The 20,105-nt window shown below is 33.6% G+C and overlaps 1 protein-coding gene across 1 annotated transcript in view; it reads left to right on the top strand.

Moving 5' to 3' along the window:
* Window positions 1–20,105, top strand: part of Nep2 (M13 family metallopeptidase neprilysin 2) — a 79,686-nt gene that overhangs the window by 15,371 nt on the left and 44,210 nt on the right. The window contains exon 2 of the mRNA XM_089646127.1: window positions 19,699–19,768. Within this exon, the coding sequence (XP_089502253.1) occupies window positions 19,737–19,768 (32 nt within the window). The 5' untranslated portion in view covers window positions 19,699–19,736. The remainder of the gene's footprint in view (window positions 1–19,698; window positions 19,769–20,105) is intronic.

Here is a 20,105-nt window from a genome sequence, read left to right as displayed (position 1 = left end):
TAAATACAACTTCAAATAGACGATAACACACATTCCAGTTGAACCCCTATTAAAAATGGATTTCTTCATCAAGTTACCATTTGATAACTTGTCATCGTTCCCGAGCATGACTGCAGATCGCTAACGCACAAAAAACAGTACACATCGAATTAATTTAGACCGCTTAATTGATCAAAAAATGTCGTATGAGTTTTAGATGTTGGAATGGGAACCAGGGAATGAGCACAAGTCATAGACGTTTACATCGAGTCTTATTCGAGCAAATACAATATATATATATATTTTTTTTTTCCGGTAAAGATACTAAACCCGTCTATAAAACTTTCCAAAATACCTTCAAAAACGACAACAATAGTTTGGACATATTGTTATCTATTTTAATTATAAACCACTTCCTTCATTCATATCTTTTTACTTCGTTGCAACTTTTATAAATTGAAAAGCGTTACAAAATATAAATTTTTTAAACTGAAGATTTTTTTTTCTCAGCAGGAAGATTGTAATGCTGCTACTGTCTTGGCATTTTGTCGTGGCGTACGCTTGGGCTAAGATTAGTTATCTCGCAATCAATTTCTTTTGTCTCAAGATTAATTCTCACTTCTATCCAACCACCGCTTCTATAGGTTCAGGTGAAATCGACCTGTGCAATAACAAGCGTCAAAGTGAAGTGGATTTAATATCAGGAACATAGGGAACTACGTATTTATACTCATGCATATATAAACTTACGTTGCAAACGTATTGGTAAAATTTTTCTTTAACAGATTTTGTTCTATACTTTCTACACATTTTTTTCCTTTCTTTTTTTATTTTCTTTCCTTCATATTTTTTTCATGAATAGTTTTTTGTTTTTTTTTTTCGTGTTTATATATTGTCATTCTTCCATATTATTGTTATATTAGCGCAGAGCCAAGAAGCAAGAGTCGTATGATTATTCATAATTATGCTGGGAACCAGTAGCTCGGAGCTGGGAGAATCGGTGGAGCCGTAGCGGGGGAGCCGTAGCGGGGGAGCCGTACCGGGAGAGTCGTATCGGGCGAGTCGTGTCGAGCGAACACAGTATTCTCATTGCTCGTATGCTCGGAGCTCACGGTTCCCATTCAATTGAGTCGACTCTTTGAGCCGTACGAATATATTGAGTAGGTACCGTGGCTCCAGCTCTTAATAAAATGAGTCATAACTCATAACCCATCGCTAGCTGATTCACAGTTTCTTTACTTTGTGACCTAATTATGAGATAATAATGTTAATAAAAACAAACGAACCTGTCAAAAATGTTTTTTCTATGACTCAAAAGTGGATTCCTTCTTGAGTTCGTTTAAACGTTTTCTACCAATCTGCTCAGTTAATAAACTAACAAAAATAGAAGCGTTTCTACTTTGGCGATGACTCATTGTCTTGAATAGATAAATCAACGTGTAAATTGTTTTGGGAAGTTATTTCATGAATACCTATTTTACAGGATCAGTGTCGCGTTCGCGCGAGCATCATGTCCTTCCCATCACCATGTGAACCAAATATCCTATCCCACGCTTTTATTCTATCTCTAAGATGACGGATCTATACTTTTTAATCAAGATAAATATAGGCTCTTCACTTAAATTATTCCACGCAATAAAAGTACCATGTTTTTTAATACAAAAAAGGTCATTGTCAGGCTGTATGGTTGTCATTACATACAGCTGTTGTAATTTGCTTTCAAGTCACATAACAATAATTGTTAAAGATTGTCTCAAATTTTGATTTCCATAAAGGTTCAACGCCACGCAACTCCCTCCTATCTGACTCAAACACGAAACCAAGCAATGGGTCGCTCAATTTCGGTTTTCAATTTTCGGAGCGAGCCGCTTTCGTTTGTCCTGTTTTGTTTTAGCGCGGCGCGTGACGGGGGGGACACGCGGCGAATTACAATCACCTGATTATAATAATGGTAACCTCGGTACTTAGACTTATGCTCATCCTTGGCACTTATGCTCACGCTTTCCTCGCCACTTATGCTGATACTTCTCCTTGCCACTAAACTTATACTTACCTTAGTACTTATATACTTCTATCCCCTCGATGGGTCGACTCTGGCGCCTTCGCCTTATCAGCCCCGCGCAGTGTGTTGACGCCGAGTGCGCGCGGGGGACAGAGGGGGAGGGTGACGTGCGGCTTAATTATCGGATAAAATACACATCAATTGCCCCCTCCGTGGAACACCCGAAAAGAAAATGGGAACCGTTTCCTTGAAAGATAATATGGATAAAATTTACTTTTATTAAATACATAAATAAGTACATACCTACCTACTATAAACATGTGTACAAGTTATCGACTGTTCTAAAATTCTAACTTTGCTGTGCGTATTTTTAAATAATACGTAAAACAATTATTTCTTTAAAATTCGGGCACTTTTGATGTGGAAGTGAAGAAAGAGGTAAATAGAAAGTAGAACCATAATAATTACAAGGATACGGTGGTGCTTGTTTGGTAGATAGGTAAAACCATGTTCATATTATGAAACAAGAAATCGAACCTGAAATTTATTAAAAAATAACAATAAATAATTTAAAAAAGAAAATATAAATATATGTATCATTACCTTATTCAGGTATAGGTAGGTACCTACCTTTATCTTCGTTCATTGCTACTTTTTTTCTGTTCGTATTGTATGCTTTATATTGTGTATATTAGATAATAGTATGTAAACAAGTGTAGTAATAATAATAAATACACGTAAATGGATGAGTACTTTATATATAGCCATATGACATTTTAGCATGATAACTTCAAAACAAATCACGATAAAGGTCATTTTACAAAGGGCCTGATCTGAGCCCCCTTGAGGTGATTTTTCATGAAAACAGCTCTATATAAATTAGCAAAATATTATCGTTATTGTGTCTATGGATCGCGAAATTTGCTATCATTTCATGACTCCGGAGGGGAAGTAACACTACAAACTACCACATCCATACTCCATACGTCGAACAAAGTAAATTTTTCATAAGGTCCCAAGATGGATTTGTACCATAATATTTCTGTACCTGTTGTGCATTTCTTGCTTTACTACAAAACAAGTTGAAAATAACTTTTCTTCTGAAAAAATATTTTTCACAGAAATAAGGTTCCAGTATTCTTGTTGACGAAAATATTTATTTTATCCCAGTGCTGTATCTTTTCCATAACAATATTGGTAAATGTAAATTTATATTTATTTCTCCCGTGTTTCGTTCTGACCTTGTATGGTAATACATTGTATGCTCACGAATGGCGTAGTTTTAGGCAATATGCCGTCAAACTAACTTCTTTAAGTGAAATAAATAGCTTCAAGTTGTTTTATTACGAGTATCACGGGGTCAAGGTCAGAGTGGTAAAAAGCTTATAGTAAAGAGTTTTCTGGGTGAGACTTGCATTATTCGGGAGTTTTTTTCACTATTAATGTACAGGTACATATTTTATTGTAAAAAGTACATGATGTCACTGTAATAATACCATAATCCAATACGAAGTTGTATTAAAATTACTTCTATAAACCACATATTTAAAAACAAAATTATTTGAAGATTATTAATTAATTTGATTCCTAAAAAAACATTTATTTCCGATTTTATTACTATTAAACCAGCTGACGTGAACCCGGCGTTGCTCGGAATAAGGTGACAATAATAATGTCGTTAAGAATAATATTTAACTATAAGTTTATTTTTAAGGTATTCGATTGTTTTGATCGTGCCATTGTTCCTCGGGCGCTCCCGACTTTTTCTACTATTAACTTCTACGTCATATAATCCCATTACACTCCTTTATGCGTTCATCTTATATATTTGGCTCACATAACTCTTATGCATACGCCTCATTTTACCACAGATAAATTCTATGTCTTTCTCCGGCGACTTCGATACGATTCAATTCCACGTTACACATTCTGTTACACCCCTTTCTTTATTCATCACATACGCCTCATTTTACCACAGATAAGTTCAATAACTTCCTCGGGCTACCTCGATTTGATCCACTTACACGTTATGCAATCTGCTTATACCCTTTCTTTATTCATCGCATATGCCGCATTTTACCATAGATTTATTTTTATTTGATTCACTTGATCGTGCCATGTCTTCCTCAGGGGTCTCGACTTATTATACCATTCAATTCCACGTCATACATTATCCTTACACACCTTTCTTCATTCATTAGATTTTAACTTTGAGCTTTGAGCTTTGATCTTTGAATGTCAAGCGCGCAAATTTCATCGCGATTTATCAAAATTCTGATTTTAGGGGTTGGCAAAAGGAGATGGAGTTATTTTTTTATAAATATCATGTAAATTGTGACCTTTTTCTTATTTTGAAAATTAAGTGTGCAAAATATCATCAACCTCGTAATGAAAATGTAGATTTGTATACAAATCAAATCAACGCAGCCCACCACAAACACAGTCAGACTTATTTATATTAATTAATAGCATTTGAAATTTTGATGGTGCATTAGGATCTAATTAATGAAGTATTTTTAATTTTTGAAAGCTATATTCCTTGCAGATTCGGGTAATAATTATTGAGGTGAATTATTTAGATTTTAATAGACATCGTCTAATTTTAGTGTTATGATTATTGTAAAGAGCGCTTTGATTGAAAATGTAGCGGAATAACTAGATATAGGATATTAAAAAGTGATAAATTTGAAAAATTAAACTCCAATCTACTTTAACCGAATTCGGGATATTATCGTATGATACTCCTCAACCAACAATTATGTATGATAGTAATGAGTAGACCATCGCATCAAAAAAAAGATCGGAAATTTGTCAAATAAGCAGTAACAATAATTCCGCCTTCTTCAGGAGTATATCCCTCCATTGCACATTGTCAACTACTTATCTATCTGTATACAACATAAATGTCAAAACACAATGACATTTGACGCCATTCGCAAAAATTATGGTTCATTCACATTATGACATTACTTTTGCCTCACATTGTATCTTTCGAGTTATCGCGATTATTTATTATAATTATTATTCACGTTGGTAATAAGTAGGTACTATTTGCAGAAGATATATTGATTAGATATTTTTGCAGTTCTCAAATACGCTGTTGTGGAGGCCGTGAAAACTCTTCCAATGCTGTATTTCTATTAATTATTTATCTCACTTGTAATGAGTTCACGCCGATTCTGCTACGACATGCCATGTCTACATCTCTCGCTATTGACACCGTTAAGGAAGTCGGCCTATGATAATGTCAAACAACTTTATGCCGGTACCGTTAAACCGGCTTCATCTCATTTTTTCAAAACAAACCTGACCCAGTTTAGAAATTTTAGTTCAACGTTGGTAAATATTATAACTTTTTATATGTAAACTTATATATGTATACACCTATAAACAGTTTGTCGCAGAGGCCAAAGTCATTGACGTAGTTGTGATGCCAAATTTATGTGGATTACACGGTCAGACCGAAACAACTGATAAGTCTAACACTAATGAAATCTAAACTAAAAAATCTTTCCGTTACCTAAAGATTCGTTCAGAAAAGTGTTAATGCAATAGTTTAACTTTATGTTTGGTTTTGAAGTGAGAATAAGCATAGTTCTTACTGACATGTCATTTATCAAGTTCCTACCTATCCCTAACCAGCTGGGAAAGTGTTTGAAATTTGGAACAATGACAAGACTGCAAATTCGAGTGGATTTGTTTTGAAAAAAAAAACAGAAGAAGAATTGAACTATTGGAAACAAGTTGTTGGTGTTTTTTCGTGCAGGTACATAATATTTGAAAAGAAGTACTACATTGGAAGTGCTTAATATCGTTTACGTACTCCTTCGTTTTGTTGTGGCGGTAGCATACCAAGGTAAATATCGTGGTGGAACTCATTATATTGTGATTGTGTTGTGCTTAAACACAGTACATTGTGTTGTGTACTCCTTGTTGGTAAATGATCGGTGATTCTGTTTTCCTTCTTTCCATACCTTGTTTCATTCATACACATACTATTACCCCATTCCAACAAACACCATTTCATTTCGTATCGTTTTGATTCGATTACAGTCCACAATTTATGTTTATCTGAAACAGTAATTCTGAAGTCGTTTGGTATGCAACACATTCATTAATGGAAAGGTCAGAATTTATTATTAACTGTAATATTTCTAAATATGCCATATATGTTTGAATTTTTTTGCAAGAAAGGATATTTTTTCTACAGGTTTTTCCAATAAGAGGTGTTATTTTGATATTAAATCGTAAAAGATCAATGGTTTCGTTGCTTGTGTGGCACGTAGCGCCGTTTTGTTGAAAGTAAACGTTGTCCAAATCAATTCCATCCAATTCCGGCTATAAAAAATCATGAATCATCTCTCAATAGCGCAATCCATTCATCGTAACTGTTGCTCCAGCCTCATTTTCGAAAAAGTAAGTTCCAATGACTCCGCCGGACCATAAACCGCACCAAACAGTCACACGTTGAGGATAGAGAGGCTTTTCAACAATAATTTTTGGGTTTTCCGAGCCCCAGATGCGACAATTTTGCTTGTTGACGAAGCCACCGAGGTGGAAATGGGCCTCATCACTCAAGATGATTTGCATTTGATTCACTCAAGTGAATTTTAATAATTTCAATGCGTTGTTGAAGCGTGTATCGTTCCATTTTTATTAATGGCGTAGTATTTACTTGTCAAATGTCAAAAAATGACAGCTTCAAAAGAAACATCTACCGAAATAGCGGGCTATTCAAAATAACACCTCTTATAGGAAAATCCTGTAGTTACGAGCTAGCCGCTCTCCGTCTGGACAAAGCTATTAGGCTCGTGTTCACTCAGAGAGGCGTGCAACTAGGGTTGCCATCTCTAAAATTTTCCCACCAGGACAAGAGGCGTGAAAACCCCGGATTTTAAAGCCCATAACCCGGACATGTCAACAGGTTTTTTAAACGCAGTCAGTGTAATAAAAACAGTTTAAAATGTCATAAATCACCTTTTTATTTATTTTCAGACCTTAAAATTGAATTTTTTCATCTTTTATCATCATTTTAAATGTACTTAACAAAACAGAATCTTATTACAGTTTGTTACACATTGTTTTCAAAATCAGTTAGAATTTTTTCACTCTTAAAATAAAACTAAAATTATTAAAATTCTCTGGTTATGAAAACTAAACCTTATTAAAATATTAAACTTAACAAAATTCAATTAAATTTTTAAACAAAAACCTTAAAAATACTGAGACCGTTTTAGTATTCAGTCTTAAATTGTTGAGGTAACTCTTTTAACTGAATAATAATTATCTTCTTTAAATTTGTTTCAGCAGCCATTTACACAACAAAATACCTCTTAACATAATATGAACTAAATTCAGTCTTCTTAAATCTTAAGCAACAAACCTGACCCTTTTTAAAGTTTAGACTAACTGGAATGTAAGTTACATTATTAATTTTTTAAAACATAAAATATCCAAAACTATTCTCATTTATATCACCTTAAATTTTAATCAACAGCCATATTACCTTAACACGGGCATTAGCCTAGTATGGTTGTAAAAAAAACATAACAATTGTAATTTCAAGAAATCTGTGAAATAATAAAAAATAAAAATAAAAATTCTACGTTTCTTTTACGTAACAAAAATAATCATAACTTTAACTACAAAAATGAATAGAAATTATAGCACTTGTAAGTACATTATTTGATTATCTAGCTATTAAAGATTTTTTCTCAGCCTCTTGCCTTTTTACTTTTCAGTTTTTTTGTATTTATCACTCTTTCCGATAGCTTTTAGAATATCTTCCCTTTTTAAAAGGAATTTGTAAAAATCAATGCAGATGTATTCTTAGAAATTGAATTTAATTTTAATTACTAATGAGATTTTTTTTACGATGTAGCGCGGTGTGTGGCGGGCGGCCCAAGACTTTAAATTTTTAAACCCGGACTACAAATGAAACCCCGCCCGGACGCTCCCCGGACGCCATCTAAACTAGGACAAATCCGGGGAAACCCGGACGGATGGTAACCCTACGTGCAACGCATGCGCTGTAGACAAGGGCAAACAAGTATCAAGCAATAGTTGAACACTAATAGTCATATACAAATATATAAATATGAACACATGAACAATATCATGCACATTATTTTGTCATTTTGATGACTTAAATAGTTATTTGTTCGTTATGAAATGTGTGTTGTGTGGACTGTCTGGAAGAACTAATGAAATATTTTGTTCAGTACTTTGACCACAGAGCCCGAGGATATCGTGCAGGTCAACATCAATAGAACCCTCGTTCAGGCTTTGTTGGAGGGACTTGCTAGTCAAATTATTATATTAAATACTAAAACTTCCAAAGCACTAGGAACAATATATTATATTTGCCCACTTACCTACTGCCAGCAGTATGCAAATATATTACAATGAAATGTGTGTTGAATGACTGATGAAAATATAAGTTTTTTCAAATTTTATATTAACCTCACACAGGAAAATAATTTCCCTTGGGATCTATGTCTTTTGGGATGCTTTGTCGAGGGTTTTTTTTAAGGAAAAGAATAAGAGGGAGTTCTCAGAAATTAAAAGGTATGAGGGTTAGATAGGAATCTAGGGATCAGTGTATCCATGAATGACGGACATATAAGTATATCCATTCAACTGCGACGCAAGGCAATGGGGTCGAGAGACAGTTGGAGATGTAAATATTCCCCAAACCAGCCTCTCCTGATCTGGCACGCCACACCCTATGAATCCGGGCACCCCTGCTAATTCACCAAATGTCGCAAAACACTTGGGGTGACCTACAGCAGAGGAGTTGATTATCCAATAAATGGTTCCCAGGCGGCGGAACTCAGACCCACCTACCAAATAAGCTGCGATTAACCTGTTTACGAATCTAAAATACGATTTATTAGAGAAATCAGCAAAAACCCAACACAGATTAATAAAAGATTCATTCTCAATCAGAAACGCCGCTCAATGATTTGCAATATCATTATTTCTTCAACGGCTATTATACCCACTGTATATTCAAAACCATTAGAGAAATATATATGACAACGGAGAGTAAAAAGTATCAACATTATATTTCTTACCACTGACTTCGTTATTATAGTTGAAAAACAATTCGTTAAAATAATAAATATTTATTTTCTACGACTCATTATCGTTAGTTGTGTGTATAGAATTATAGTTGTGTGAATGACTTTCATAATAATGAAAAAGTTTTAAACACTTCCATAAGTTGCACAGGCTAATCTGAAAACACAACACAATATTATGTGTTTCCAGGAAGTTACCTGGCTTTTAATTTTCCACTTTGACGTTGGTATGACATTTGAATATTTTCTTCAAAGTGTTAAGATTTCTTCGGCAGATGAATATTGGTTTATAATGCATATGTCATGAAAAGAGCAAAACAAATTGCATGTCTTCCTTGGGCGTCCCGTCTTATTCATTAATTCATATTCGCGTAATATGTTCTACTTACACTTATTTCTTCATTCTTCGGCAGGTATATAATATATTATAAGTGCCTTACAAGTATATTCGTGAAAGATCCCATGCACTTTTTCATCCTCCGAAAGCGAGTACTTCTGCCTATCAGAACGCGCAAATTAACAGAGCGACTCAACTGCTTAACTATTTTACATTGACCACCGACATTTTCAACGTCACTCACAGACAGTTAAGCAAATATATTTTGACGTATGTCAGAAAATAGTAAAACTGCCCCCATGACTTTTTATACTTACCTATATGTACCTCAAATTTTTTATCGTCTCTATTGTTTCAAAACCGTTTAATGGAGAACAGGAATAAATAATAATTCAGCCTTGGATCTCCACATTTTTAACATGGTCAAAGTCTTAGCCACATACTCCTTAGAGATCTCATTTCTACAGCTTTCAGTCTGCATACATCCTTCATGGTAGACTGGATTTTACAAATAACACATCTGTCCTGATGATAGACGGTAATGCTGTCCTAAACATTGGCTAAATAATGAGGTAGACGGCATAATATCCCAATGATAATAAATTGTTTAATTATTTATTCATCTTTGTGAAATCCACAGTTAACATTTTATCAGTTTTTATGTCAAGTCAGATAAACAATATTATTTTATGGAGCTCTTTTGCAGGTGGTAGTTGTAGATATACACAGACCATATTAAGACATGATATTATCATAATATTGTAGTAAGATAGAATACAAAATAAATTTAATTCATTACAGAATTGTATAAAAAACGACAAGCAATAAAGTATATAATAACATGTCGTTATATTATGGAATTTTATATTTATTCCGCTCGCAACTGAAGATGTTCACAACATACAAAGTAAGGACGGCGGAACACGTGTTCATACAAATAATGTAATTGACATACTGATATTGTCGCCTTGCTTCAAGTGTATTAGGAAAAGAACACGTGTTCTCGATATATTCTGATTGACTAATATTTTATCAGAAAAATTAAAATTGGCATACTATCACTTTTTAACAGGATTATTTTTCTCCATGTGAAAATAAAACGATAAATTATGACTCCGCTCGAAAGCAAAGTAACGATGTAACCGCTTGGGAGCGAATCCGAAAAAATCATTTTTCTAAATACAATTGCCTTTTCTGGGGAAACCACTTAAGTTAGACGGTACAATTTAAAAAAAACATCGTTTTGTAAAAAACAAGTAAATAAAAATATAACATATTGATGTTATTCATTTTTTTGTTTTTCTGATGAAACCTAAAATTATAGCAGCTTTATTCGTGACTAAGATATTTTCTAAAAGAAAGACCTAAAAAATAACATTAAAATATTTGAAAATCTCCTTTTACCATCATTAGCCAGCCGAGGAATTGAACTCACGACGCCTGGGTCGAAACCAGACCCGCTGCTAACTCGTCCTCTGACTAATAATATATATTGTAGTGTACTATATATACATCGTTATTTCAAGATCACGAATATAATAAGACTTTCGCATATAATAAGATTCTAATAACGGGGGTTAGCTCGACGCTCACTTATTAATTATTTGTGATGAACGAATTACTAAAATCCAAAATGTTTCTAGAGGGATCCTTACGGATGTAAGTTATTTATATTTAAAATGAAATAAAACATGACCTTACAATTAAAAAAAATTATGGAAAACGGTTTTAAAACTTTTTTCAACAGTAAAATTAGCGGTAAGCACCGGTTTTTCTAGACGATTAATTAGTAACTTCCCGAGAGAGCCCTTTTAAACATTTTGGATTTTAGTTATAAGTTCATCAGAAATAATTAAAATAAACCTCATGGAAATTTAGATTTTCTAGGCTCGCAACGGCAAAGGCGACCGTAGAACATTGTTTTTACACGACTTCATCACTTATGTCGTTAAGATTTCTACTTTCTTTTAAAGATTTGACAGTGCGAATTCAACCGCAGGTCTGTCCAATACACCAGAACCGCGCGTCGCATTTTTTTGTGCACGGCTGCGTCACTTACGTCGTTAAGATTCTGGATATATTTTTGGGTATTTTCTCGTCTGAAGGAATAATACTATTTAATTTTTATTTATGGTTAAAATAATATGGCGACATTTTGAAATTTTTTAAATAATTTCTATTGGTAGCTAAATTGTTTAAGTCAATCATGTAGATACAATAGTCTACACTTATTGTTGGTTTGTATCCGCAAATAATTATGTTTGATAATGTTTTACGACATTGATCAAATTATTAATACAAAATATATTAGAATATTATTATGGTTTTAGAGTCAATCCGTTGTGAACTGTCTGTATCTGTTTTGCGTGATCTCAATACCAATTCGGTCTGGCTGGTTAGTCAGTTCAATGAAAGCAAAAGTCTCGGTACGAGAGAATGCCGAGTGACTAAGACTGAACACTTTCTCTTGCGTCTTTCCCTTTTTGCGTTACTTGTTTCGCTCGCATTTTCTTTCCTCGAGCTAACTTGATCTAAGTGGTCAAATAATGAACATATTAACAGTTACGTAGGTACTATGTATGATTGTGTATGTTTTTAACCGACATGCATTATGGACTGTGGGTTATATAAATACATAAAAATAAAAGGCAATGTCCGTATATCTGTGCCCTCCAAAACTATTGGACCGTTTTCTCAGAAAAATTAAATTTTTGTTAGTGTGTAAACAGTGGTTTGAATAGTAGAGGATTTGGAGACGCCCGAAGAAGATTTAATTCATCAACCTTTCACTGAAGATACGGAGACAAATTAAAGACGATATAATGTAGTATTAGTCGATATAATATAAAATTTTTGACAAAATAATAAATTTCAACATGCACAAAATAACATTGACAGACCAGTTAGACAAGCGTACAAAGAAAACATAAAAACTCCGACAATAAATTCAAGCTTTGGACAAAGACACTACCAATACCATGCTATAAAAGCTTTCAACAGTGTAAAACTTGAAATTAAAATTGAGGAAAATAAAAATAAATTCACACAGAAAATTACAAAATGGATTAAAGAACAAAAAAGACAATATTACCAAAATGTCATAGCATAAAATAAAAATAAAACCTAAACGTAACACACAAAACAAATATAACACATCACTCACAAACACACAAGATTATTTATTTTATTTATTTATAGAATACATGATAATACAATAATACATTTTCTTACATGTGATACATTAAATTACCACACTAGGCGACTGCCTGTCTCGTGGCGACCAATGGTATATAGTTAGTATGTGAGGTCTAGTGTTAACATATGAATTAAATATTTATACATGTTTAAAGTATGAAAGATTATATTAGAATGAATTATAATGGAAAATTTTATTTTAAATGTATTATTTTATCTTTAAATGTATTATGTAGATTATATTTTCATATTATAAAATGAAGGCCTCAGCACGGGCAAGCACCCAGTGAGGCCAACAACATTACTGGAAAACTTTGAAATGTAAAAAATATTGTAACAAATAAAAAAAAAAAAAAAAAAAAAAAAATTAACCATTACGTCGTTTCCTCGCAGGAAGATGGCTCGTCACGCATCTCGGCCCTGGCACACACTTCTTGCTTCATTTACATTCATTGTTCATCTTCTGTTATTCACTCTTGACGTGGCCTGACTCAATTATTTGATTCAATTGATCGTGCCACATCTCCCTCGGTCGTCTCCAACTTCTTCTAGCATTCATATTTACTTCATAATATTTTCCATAATACTTCAACCTTCGTCCATTCGCTATACTTAAAGATACTTCTATTTATATATTGTGTACCCGGCTTCGCCTGAGTTTGGACAATATTTTTTATTCTTGTTAAACATTTTGAAACCCATGTAAAAATAATTTTGCTATTTGTCTAACAGCACGGAGAAACACGAGTTTTGCCGGTTTATTGAAAATTTCTTAAAATTATTGGTAATCCGGTTAAAAACAGGAATGCAGGCCAAAAACGTCCGAACGGTAAGCCAGTTCAACTGCCACAAGGAGAAAAATTATTGATAAAAATATTGCTAATTTATCCAGACATCCAAGACATCCAGTTAAAAATTGGATTGCCATTGAGGCCATTAAGGAATGAATTGAAAGATTTCCTGATAAACTTTTAGTAAATTCGTAATAATATTGGAACACGTGTTCATGCACCTGCGTTTGTCTTAATAATATAAAAATATGAAATACGAAAATGTTAGGATTTTTATGAAAACGTGTACCATCGTGACAAAACATTGATATTTTACTAAACGTTTATCAGGACACTTTCAATTGGTCCGTAATGCCGTTTTGAACTGGATTGCGTATAATTTGAAGAGATTCTTACTCTAGACTTGGACAAACAAACAGATTTTGTGCATTATAGTTACGATGTATTTTTGAAGAAAACTTCCCACTTAAATGTTACTATTGCTTTAATAGACCGTGTGTAACGAAAATTGAGAAGTGTCATCAGAGTCTAACGATCACAAAAAATGTATATACGAAGCTGTTTTCCAAGTCTCATCATGTCAGGAAAGTTTAAAACCGGACATCATCATCATCATCAGCCTGTAGATATTTTGGAATAAACAATTATAATTTAAAAAATTGTTACCTACGTTCGTAAATTGCTCTTTTGACCGTCTGCAAAATTAACTATCTACTAGATAGTGTTTCTAGCCTACAGAGGACCGTTTTCATCTAAAGGTACTAACCTTAGCCACCACGTAGAAAAGATCGGCCATCCAACCGTCCTTTTCTTAAGTCAGGCCGATTGTTCATCCCTTCCTATATTTTCTTAAAAACGGTGGGCAAGTCGTAAGTGTGCGGAGGCGGCTTTACTCGGTACTTCCTTACCTTTTTAACCCAGAAAATTCGAAAATTAATTTGATAGGTCTAGTTAGTCGATAGATGTATTAAAATTTTCTTTTAAATTTATATAACGTTCACTTCTGAATATTATCAGTTATCATCGTTATACGTTATACCTGTATTTATAAAATATGATATATAAAGGAGTGTCTATGGCGGTGTGGCTTTGCACTTGACCTTCAAAACAACAGGAAGTTAAATGTCTACATGAGATTTCTAAAAACTACCCACATTCCCCTTTTTACAGAAATTAGATACTTCTTTAAAATATTTTGCACACTGTCAAGTCAGTTTAGAGGAAAATTACTTTCCACGTCTAATTTTGAAATATTCTGTGTAAAGCCCGGGCGACGCCGGGGACTTCCGCTAGTATTTTTTTAATATTAGTTACTTATGTTAAACTGGAAATTAGGAATATATTATTTCCGATCTTTTTCCGACTTTTAATACGTTTTTCACAAAATCTTTAATAACATATTTAAATCAACAGAATATTAAAAAAATGGAACGATCGGTATTCGTCTTAAATTATATTATTATTAAAATGAATATATATATTTTAAATCATGATGGAAATGACTTCCACAGTTTCAGAACTTTTCCTTTTATAAAATCTGACGTCTGTTTTATGGGTAAGATATACGTGATTTACAATACGAAAAGTAATTATTTCAGTGGAAGTAATGAGCTAATAAAATAAAGTACTTTGATAGTATACATAGATTATTTGACTGTAGATATCTACCTTTCGTCTGCATGGGAGTAAGAGCGGTTTATATAAACAGAATAATTATGAAATTATCTACTCCGTGTAATGGCTCTTTTCATTAATGTTTTATTGTGATATTAGGATGGCGGAATAAAAGTCAATAGACTGTCAAGTATAATATCGTTTGAAAGGTGGTAATAATAATAATAAAAAGGGCCGGACAACCATGCATACTATTTATGTACCTTTTTTTATAATTTTAATTTTGTTATTTGAAATAAATACATATGACAGATTAACAGAAGAAAACCGTATGATTCTAAAAACTAATTACAATAAAATATATTATTTTTAACGTTACTACTTAATTCAATAGAGAAAAACGTTTCTCGTGTTTGAATCGAGAAGTAGTGCCTCACATAGTTTCGTTTTCTTGTCATCTCTCTACAAACACGGAGAAAAATGAGTATTGCCGATTTATTAAGAATCTCTTTAAATTATTGGTAATCAGGTTAAAAATGGGATTTTAGGCCCTTGAAAGTTTTACAGGTTTCCCGATAAACTTTTAGTAAATTACAAACAATACATTATCACGAAATAATAAACACGATGTGGGACACAATTTATATAATTAATTCGTCATTTACTAAAAGTTTATCAGGAAATCTGTTTATTCATTCATTAAGGCCCGCAATTCAGTTTTAAATGAGTTTAAATGATTGATTCTTAATAAATTAGCAATATTTTTTTTTCTCCGTGCAAGTAGCACATTCATTATCTAAACATTGTTTACATCAAATTGTTTAGCCAATCTAAGCTATTTATTTGGTCCAATATGAGGAATATCATTGTGTTCTGAAAAATAATAATAATACCGAATACCTAATATTCTTCCTTCTCAAAAAGTATTCGATCCAAGAACCTTGAAACTTGGAAAGATATATATTCCACGAGGGACAAGGAAAAACCTTTTTACCAATTTTCACGGCCATAAATCCATTTTAATTCTCCCGTGCCGTTCGTCCCAAACTTTTTACGTGTTTCCGTTTGTTACTTTATAAGTATGAAGGTACTATGTACACACCCATGAAAACTAAAAATAATTACATTGATTACGTTCGCCTGAAGTTTGGTAGTACTACGTCTATAAATATTTTTGCAAACTTTGTTATGGTAAGTAACACAATGTGGGGCAAAAGTAATGTCATCATAATGTGAATGTGCCATATTTTTTGTAAATATCATCTAATTTCACTGTGATTTGACATTTATGTTGTATACATATAGACAGTTATTTGACGACAAGCAATAGAGCGATACACACTTGAAGGACGCGGAATTATTGTTACTGCTTATTTGACAAATTTTCGGTCTGTTGTTTTCACCGTGAATTTCGTCGTCGTTTTCCTCGTCGTCCTACATCATGTGCGCGAATAATTAAGCGTTTGGCCGAGCGTCTTGTGCAATCCGTCAAATAAACTTTCCATGAAAACATAAATCATTTTTTTATTTCTAACAAGACTGTAATGATCTGACCTTTTTACTTCAAACTTTTCCTTCTCTTCTTTCTACGATAATTTTCCTTAAGTCCCGTAGGTAACTTTTCCATAAGGCTTTGGTTATATATATATCCGGGGTAGGAAGGTCCTCCCTGCCGTCTTTTCTTTATTACACACCCCTTCAAGTGTGTACATCCTAGTTTGTCTACGTGACGTACGACCTTGAACGTACTCATTTCACGTGACGGTTCAGTATAAAAAGGCTTCACCGAACGTTGTGTTGGGTTTTTGTTTCTCGGTTTAGAAACCTAGTTATTTATGTATGTGTGGTATCCCTTGGTTCTTTTGAGATAGAGTGAGTTGAATCCATTACCGCTGTGTTTTAAAACCATTTTATAAACCTTATCTTCTAAGTCGCCTGCTCCCCCCCACTAGCTACTCGATTCTACCTATCGTAGGGTAATGTGAATATAATAAAGTGTTAGATTTTATATATGTGATATACATACGATAAGTTTATGGTGTTAGTTGTCGGCGCCATCCATGTATATATTTTGGGAGGGGAAGGAGAGGAAAGGAAATGAATTTTTTTCAAGCTAAGATTGACTCCTCCTCTTACCAAACAAAACTGATGGATGATAATTTGAGCAAGGCGATCGATATCTGCGTGTCTGGATATCACAACCGGCCGGGTCTCCCCTTGTTCCAAATCGGCAACCTTCACGCCAGAATAAAGAAAACCAGGTCTCATCACCAATTTCAGAATTGCCCCAATCTCAAACACCTCCAGGAAAATCTACTTTACTGAGTGTAGAAGGGGAAAACCATGACATCCCTTGTCACGAATCTAGTCGCGAAAATGTGACACGCAAGGTCCTAAGTTACGTGCCACCTCCAGAAAACGTTGTAACTCCCACGCCGTCGGGGATTTACATCCCTTTCTAGGTCAATACATAGGTAACACACGACGATCTTGTCGACATTTTGCCTGCTTATTAACGATAGGTTGTGTGCCTACCCATTCAGCCAATTATCATGTGAGATATATGTAAGGTCTACTCGAAATGCCAAATTTGGGATGAGGACTGTCTGTATTTTAATATTTGGTTCCAGTATTTATTTTATGAGGTTACTAGCATCCTCGTGTATTAGGTATGGGTAACTTCTACTGAATACCTATCCTCTCAGGTAAGGTATAAACGGATAATTGGTTTGATTTTTTGCATTTAATTTAAAGAGGCTGCCTACCTCTCGAAAGATACCTGTTGAGAAAAGTTGTTCGGTTGGTAGTTTTATTTCGGAGATTACCATCTCCCTCTTTCGACTTTAGATTTGTTTTCGTGCATCCCAATTCGTAACTTAGAAAGTCAAACAATAGATGAAAAAGTATTAAATTAGAAAGTCAAATAACAGAAGAAAAGTTTTCATTTTGTTCCGTCTGGTTGCATCCGATCGCTTTCAATTTGGGACGGCATACGCTAGCAAAACTTCCCCTTTGACTGACTGTACTCCGCGCCTCTCGGCCTATATATGAAAAGGTCGTTGACTCGTCTCTCGCTCACAGCTGATTGACGGTTCGCCTAGCACATCCCTGTTAATGATAACATTATTTGGGCGGCAGGTGTCGTAAACTTAGTTCCTGTACCTCGGTTGTATCCGTCTTTTAAAAAGGTCCTCTGAAATTTAATAAATAATATAAAAAACTCACCCAGTTAGGCACCTCTCATTCTCAGCGTGAAGCTTACCTGGTTACACTATATAGCTAAATCACTTTAATTTTCGACCTCCTCCCTACGCTTATAAAAGGGTAATTAAATATTCCTGTAAATAAAATTGTACCTCCCTAATCTGTTAGGATTCGAACCCACAGTTAATAATCTATTTGATTCTCTGGTTTTCGGTCTCCGTGGATAGAATGCCATCTCGCCAAATCAATAACTTAGCCCGATTAAACACTTCCTGCCTTTAAGTACATTCACTCTATTTTAAAAACGCAATCATTATTTTTATTATTTTCATGTTTTTAAGACAAGCAATCTAGTTCGAACTGTATACGAAATCACGTTTAAATCAACACAACTTTATAACACAATCGCGATTGCACAACACCTGGCGCCCCTGAGGTGGGTTTTTACAAAACGGCGCTCTACAAATTATCCAATTATTATTATTGTCATTATTATTAATTGTTTTCCCACTGAGTCGAACCACTTTCACTTCACACAAACACCGGATCAATAATCTTTCACTTTAATTCAATATTCCGCAATACTCTCTAATACCACTTGAATTCAATAATTAACTGTAATTTCAAACAACACTTCTGATTTGTATCCCTTTCTCGGGGCTGTCAATGCACCCAAGTTCAAAACTCGACTGTCCCTCCGGTCTCTCCTTTCCCGTGGGAATCTGTTTACTCCAGGCCTGTCTGTCCATAAATCTTCCGTCGTTGTCTAAACAAAAAATTTTTTTGAGCACGTTCGTTTATTATTTATCGTTTGTTTTTGTGGATATTCAAAACATCACAAGACGGCAGCCAATTCACATTATAACATTACTTTTGCGCCACCTGCGGTAAAATAACAGACCGGAAATTGGTCAAATAAGCAGTAACAATAATTTCGCTTTCTTCAGGCGTGTATCGCTACATAGCTTGTTGACAATTAATTCTCTATCTGTCTAAAACATAAACGTCAAAGCACAATGGCATTTGACGCCATTTGGAAAAAATATTGCACATTCACATTATTATGACATTACTTTTGCCCCATTTTGTACATATATTCATTAATACTTTATCAATCCGTGTATGCAAATTGACCATGTACTTAAAGTCAACAATTATTCAATTACCTACATATTAGTTTTATTGACATATTAATTAAAGTTTATAACTATTCACTGATTGAAAATGTGTGCATACTTTGTATCCCAATGAAGAAACCTTTTATTACAAAACATGTTGATAATTTATATTTAAAATATTTATGTAAGCTAAGTTGAATATTTTCATTGAATTTAAAATTATGTATCAAAGTAGTAATATTGAAGTTATTGAAGAAAATGTGTTTATATTTGTTAGCTCGTCATATTGTATAGCTTTCGACATGACAAAACGATTTTATATGTGTGTTTTTTTAAAAATATTTAAGTACTTATAATTGTTTTTCTTTTTTCACAGAAACATTTACTGGAAGACGTCGGGGAAATCGCTAACTAATGACAAATAGTATGAAGCAAACTGTCATCAAGTAAGTTCCTTCATAATATAACATAACATTATACAATTATGTAATAGCTTTTCTTTTATCCTAAATCGTCGTCAGATCCAAGTAGCAGACTGATTTGATTAGAATTTAAAAAAAGATAATGAATTATTAGCGTAAATTGAAATAATTTTCGAGAAATTGAAAATTGAACTTACACCTTCTGATTGTCGATCAGGTGCACTAAAATATTGCACTGCGGGTTCAATTCCCGTCGGCGGTATTTTTTTTCAGAAGATTTTTTCAATTTCATATATTACTGTTTCAGGCTAATAATTATTGCTTATAATAATTTGCTATCCTTTGTGTTTTGCATAAAAAC

Source organism: Hesperophylax consimilis, chromosome 23 (genome assembly GCF_061612785.1).
Source record: "Hesperophylax consimilis isolate HC1 chromosome 23, BYU_Hcon_1.0, whole genome shotgun sequence".
NCBI lineage: Eukaryota > Metazoa > Arthropoda > Insecta > Trichoptera > Limnephilidae > Hesperophylax > Hesperophylax consimilis.
Note: the sequence above shows the minus strand (reverse complement) of the source record. Positions and strands in the feature narration are given on the sequence as shown.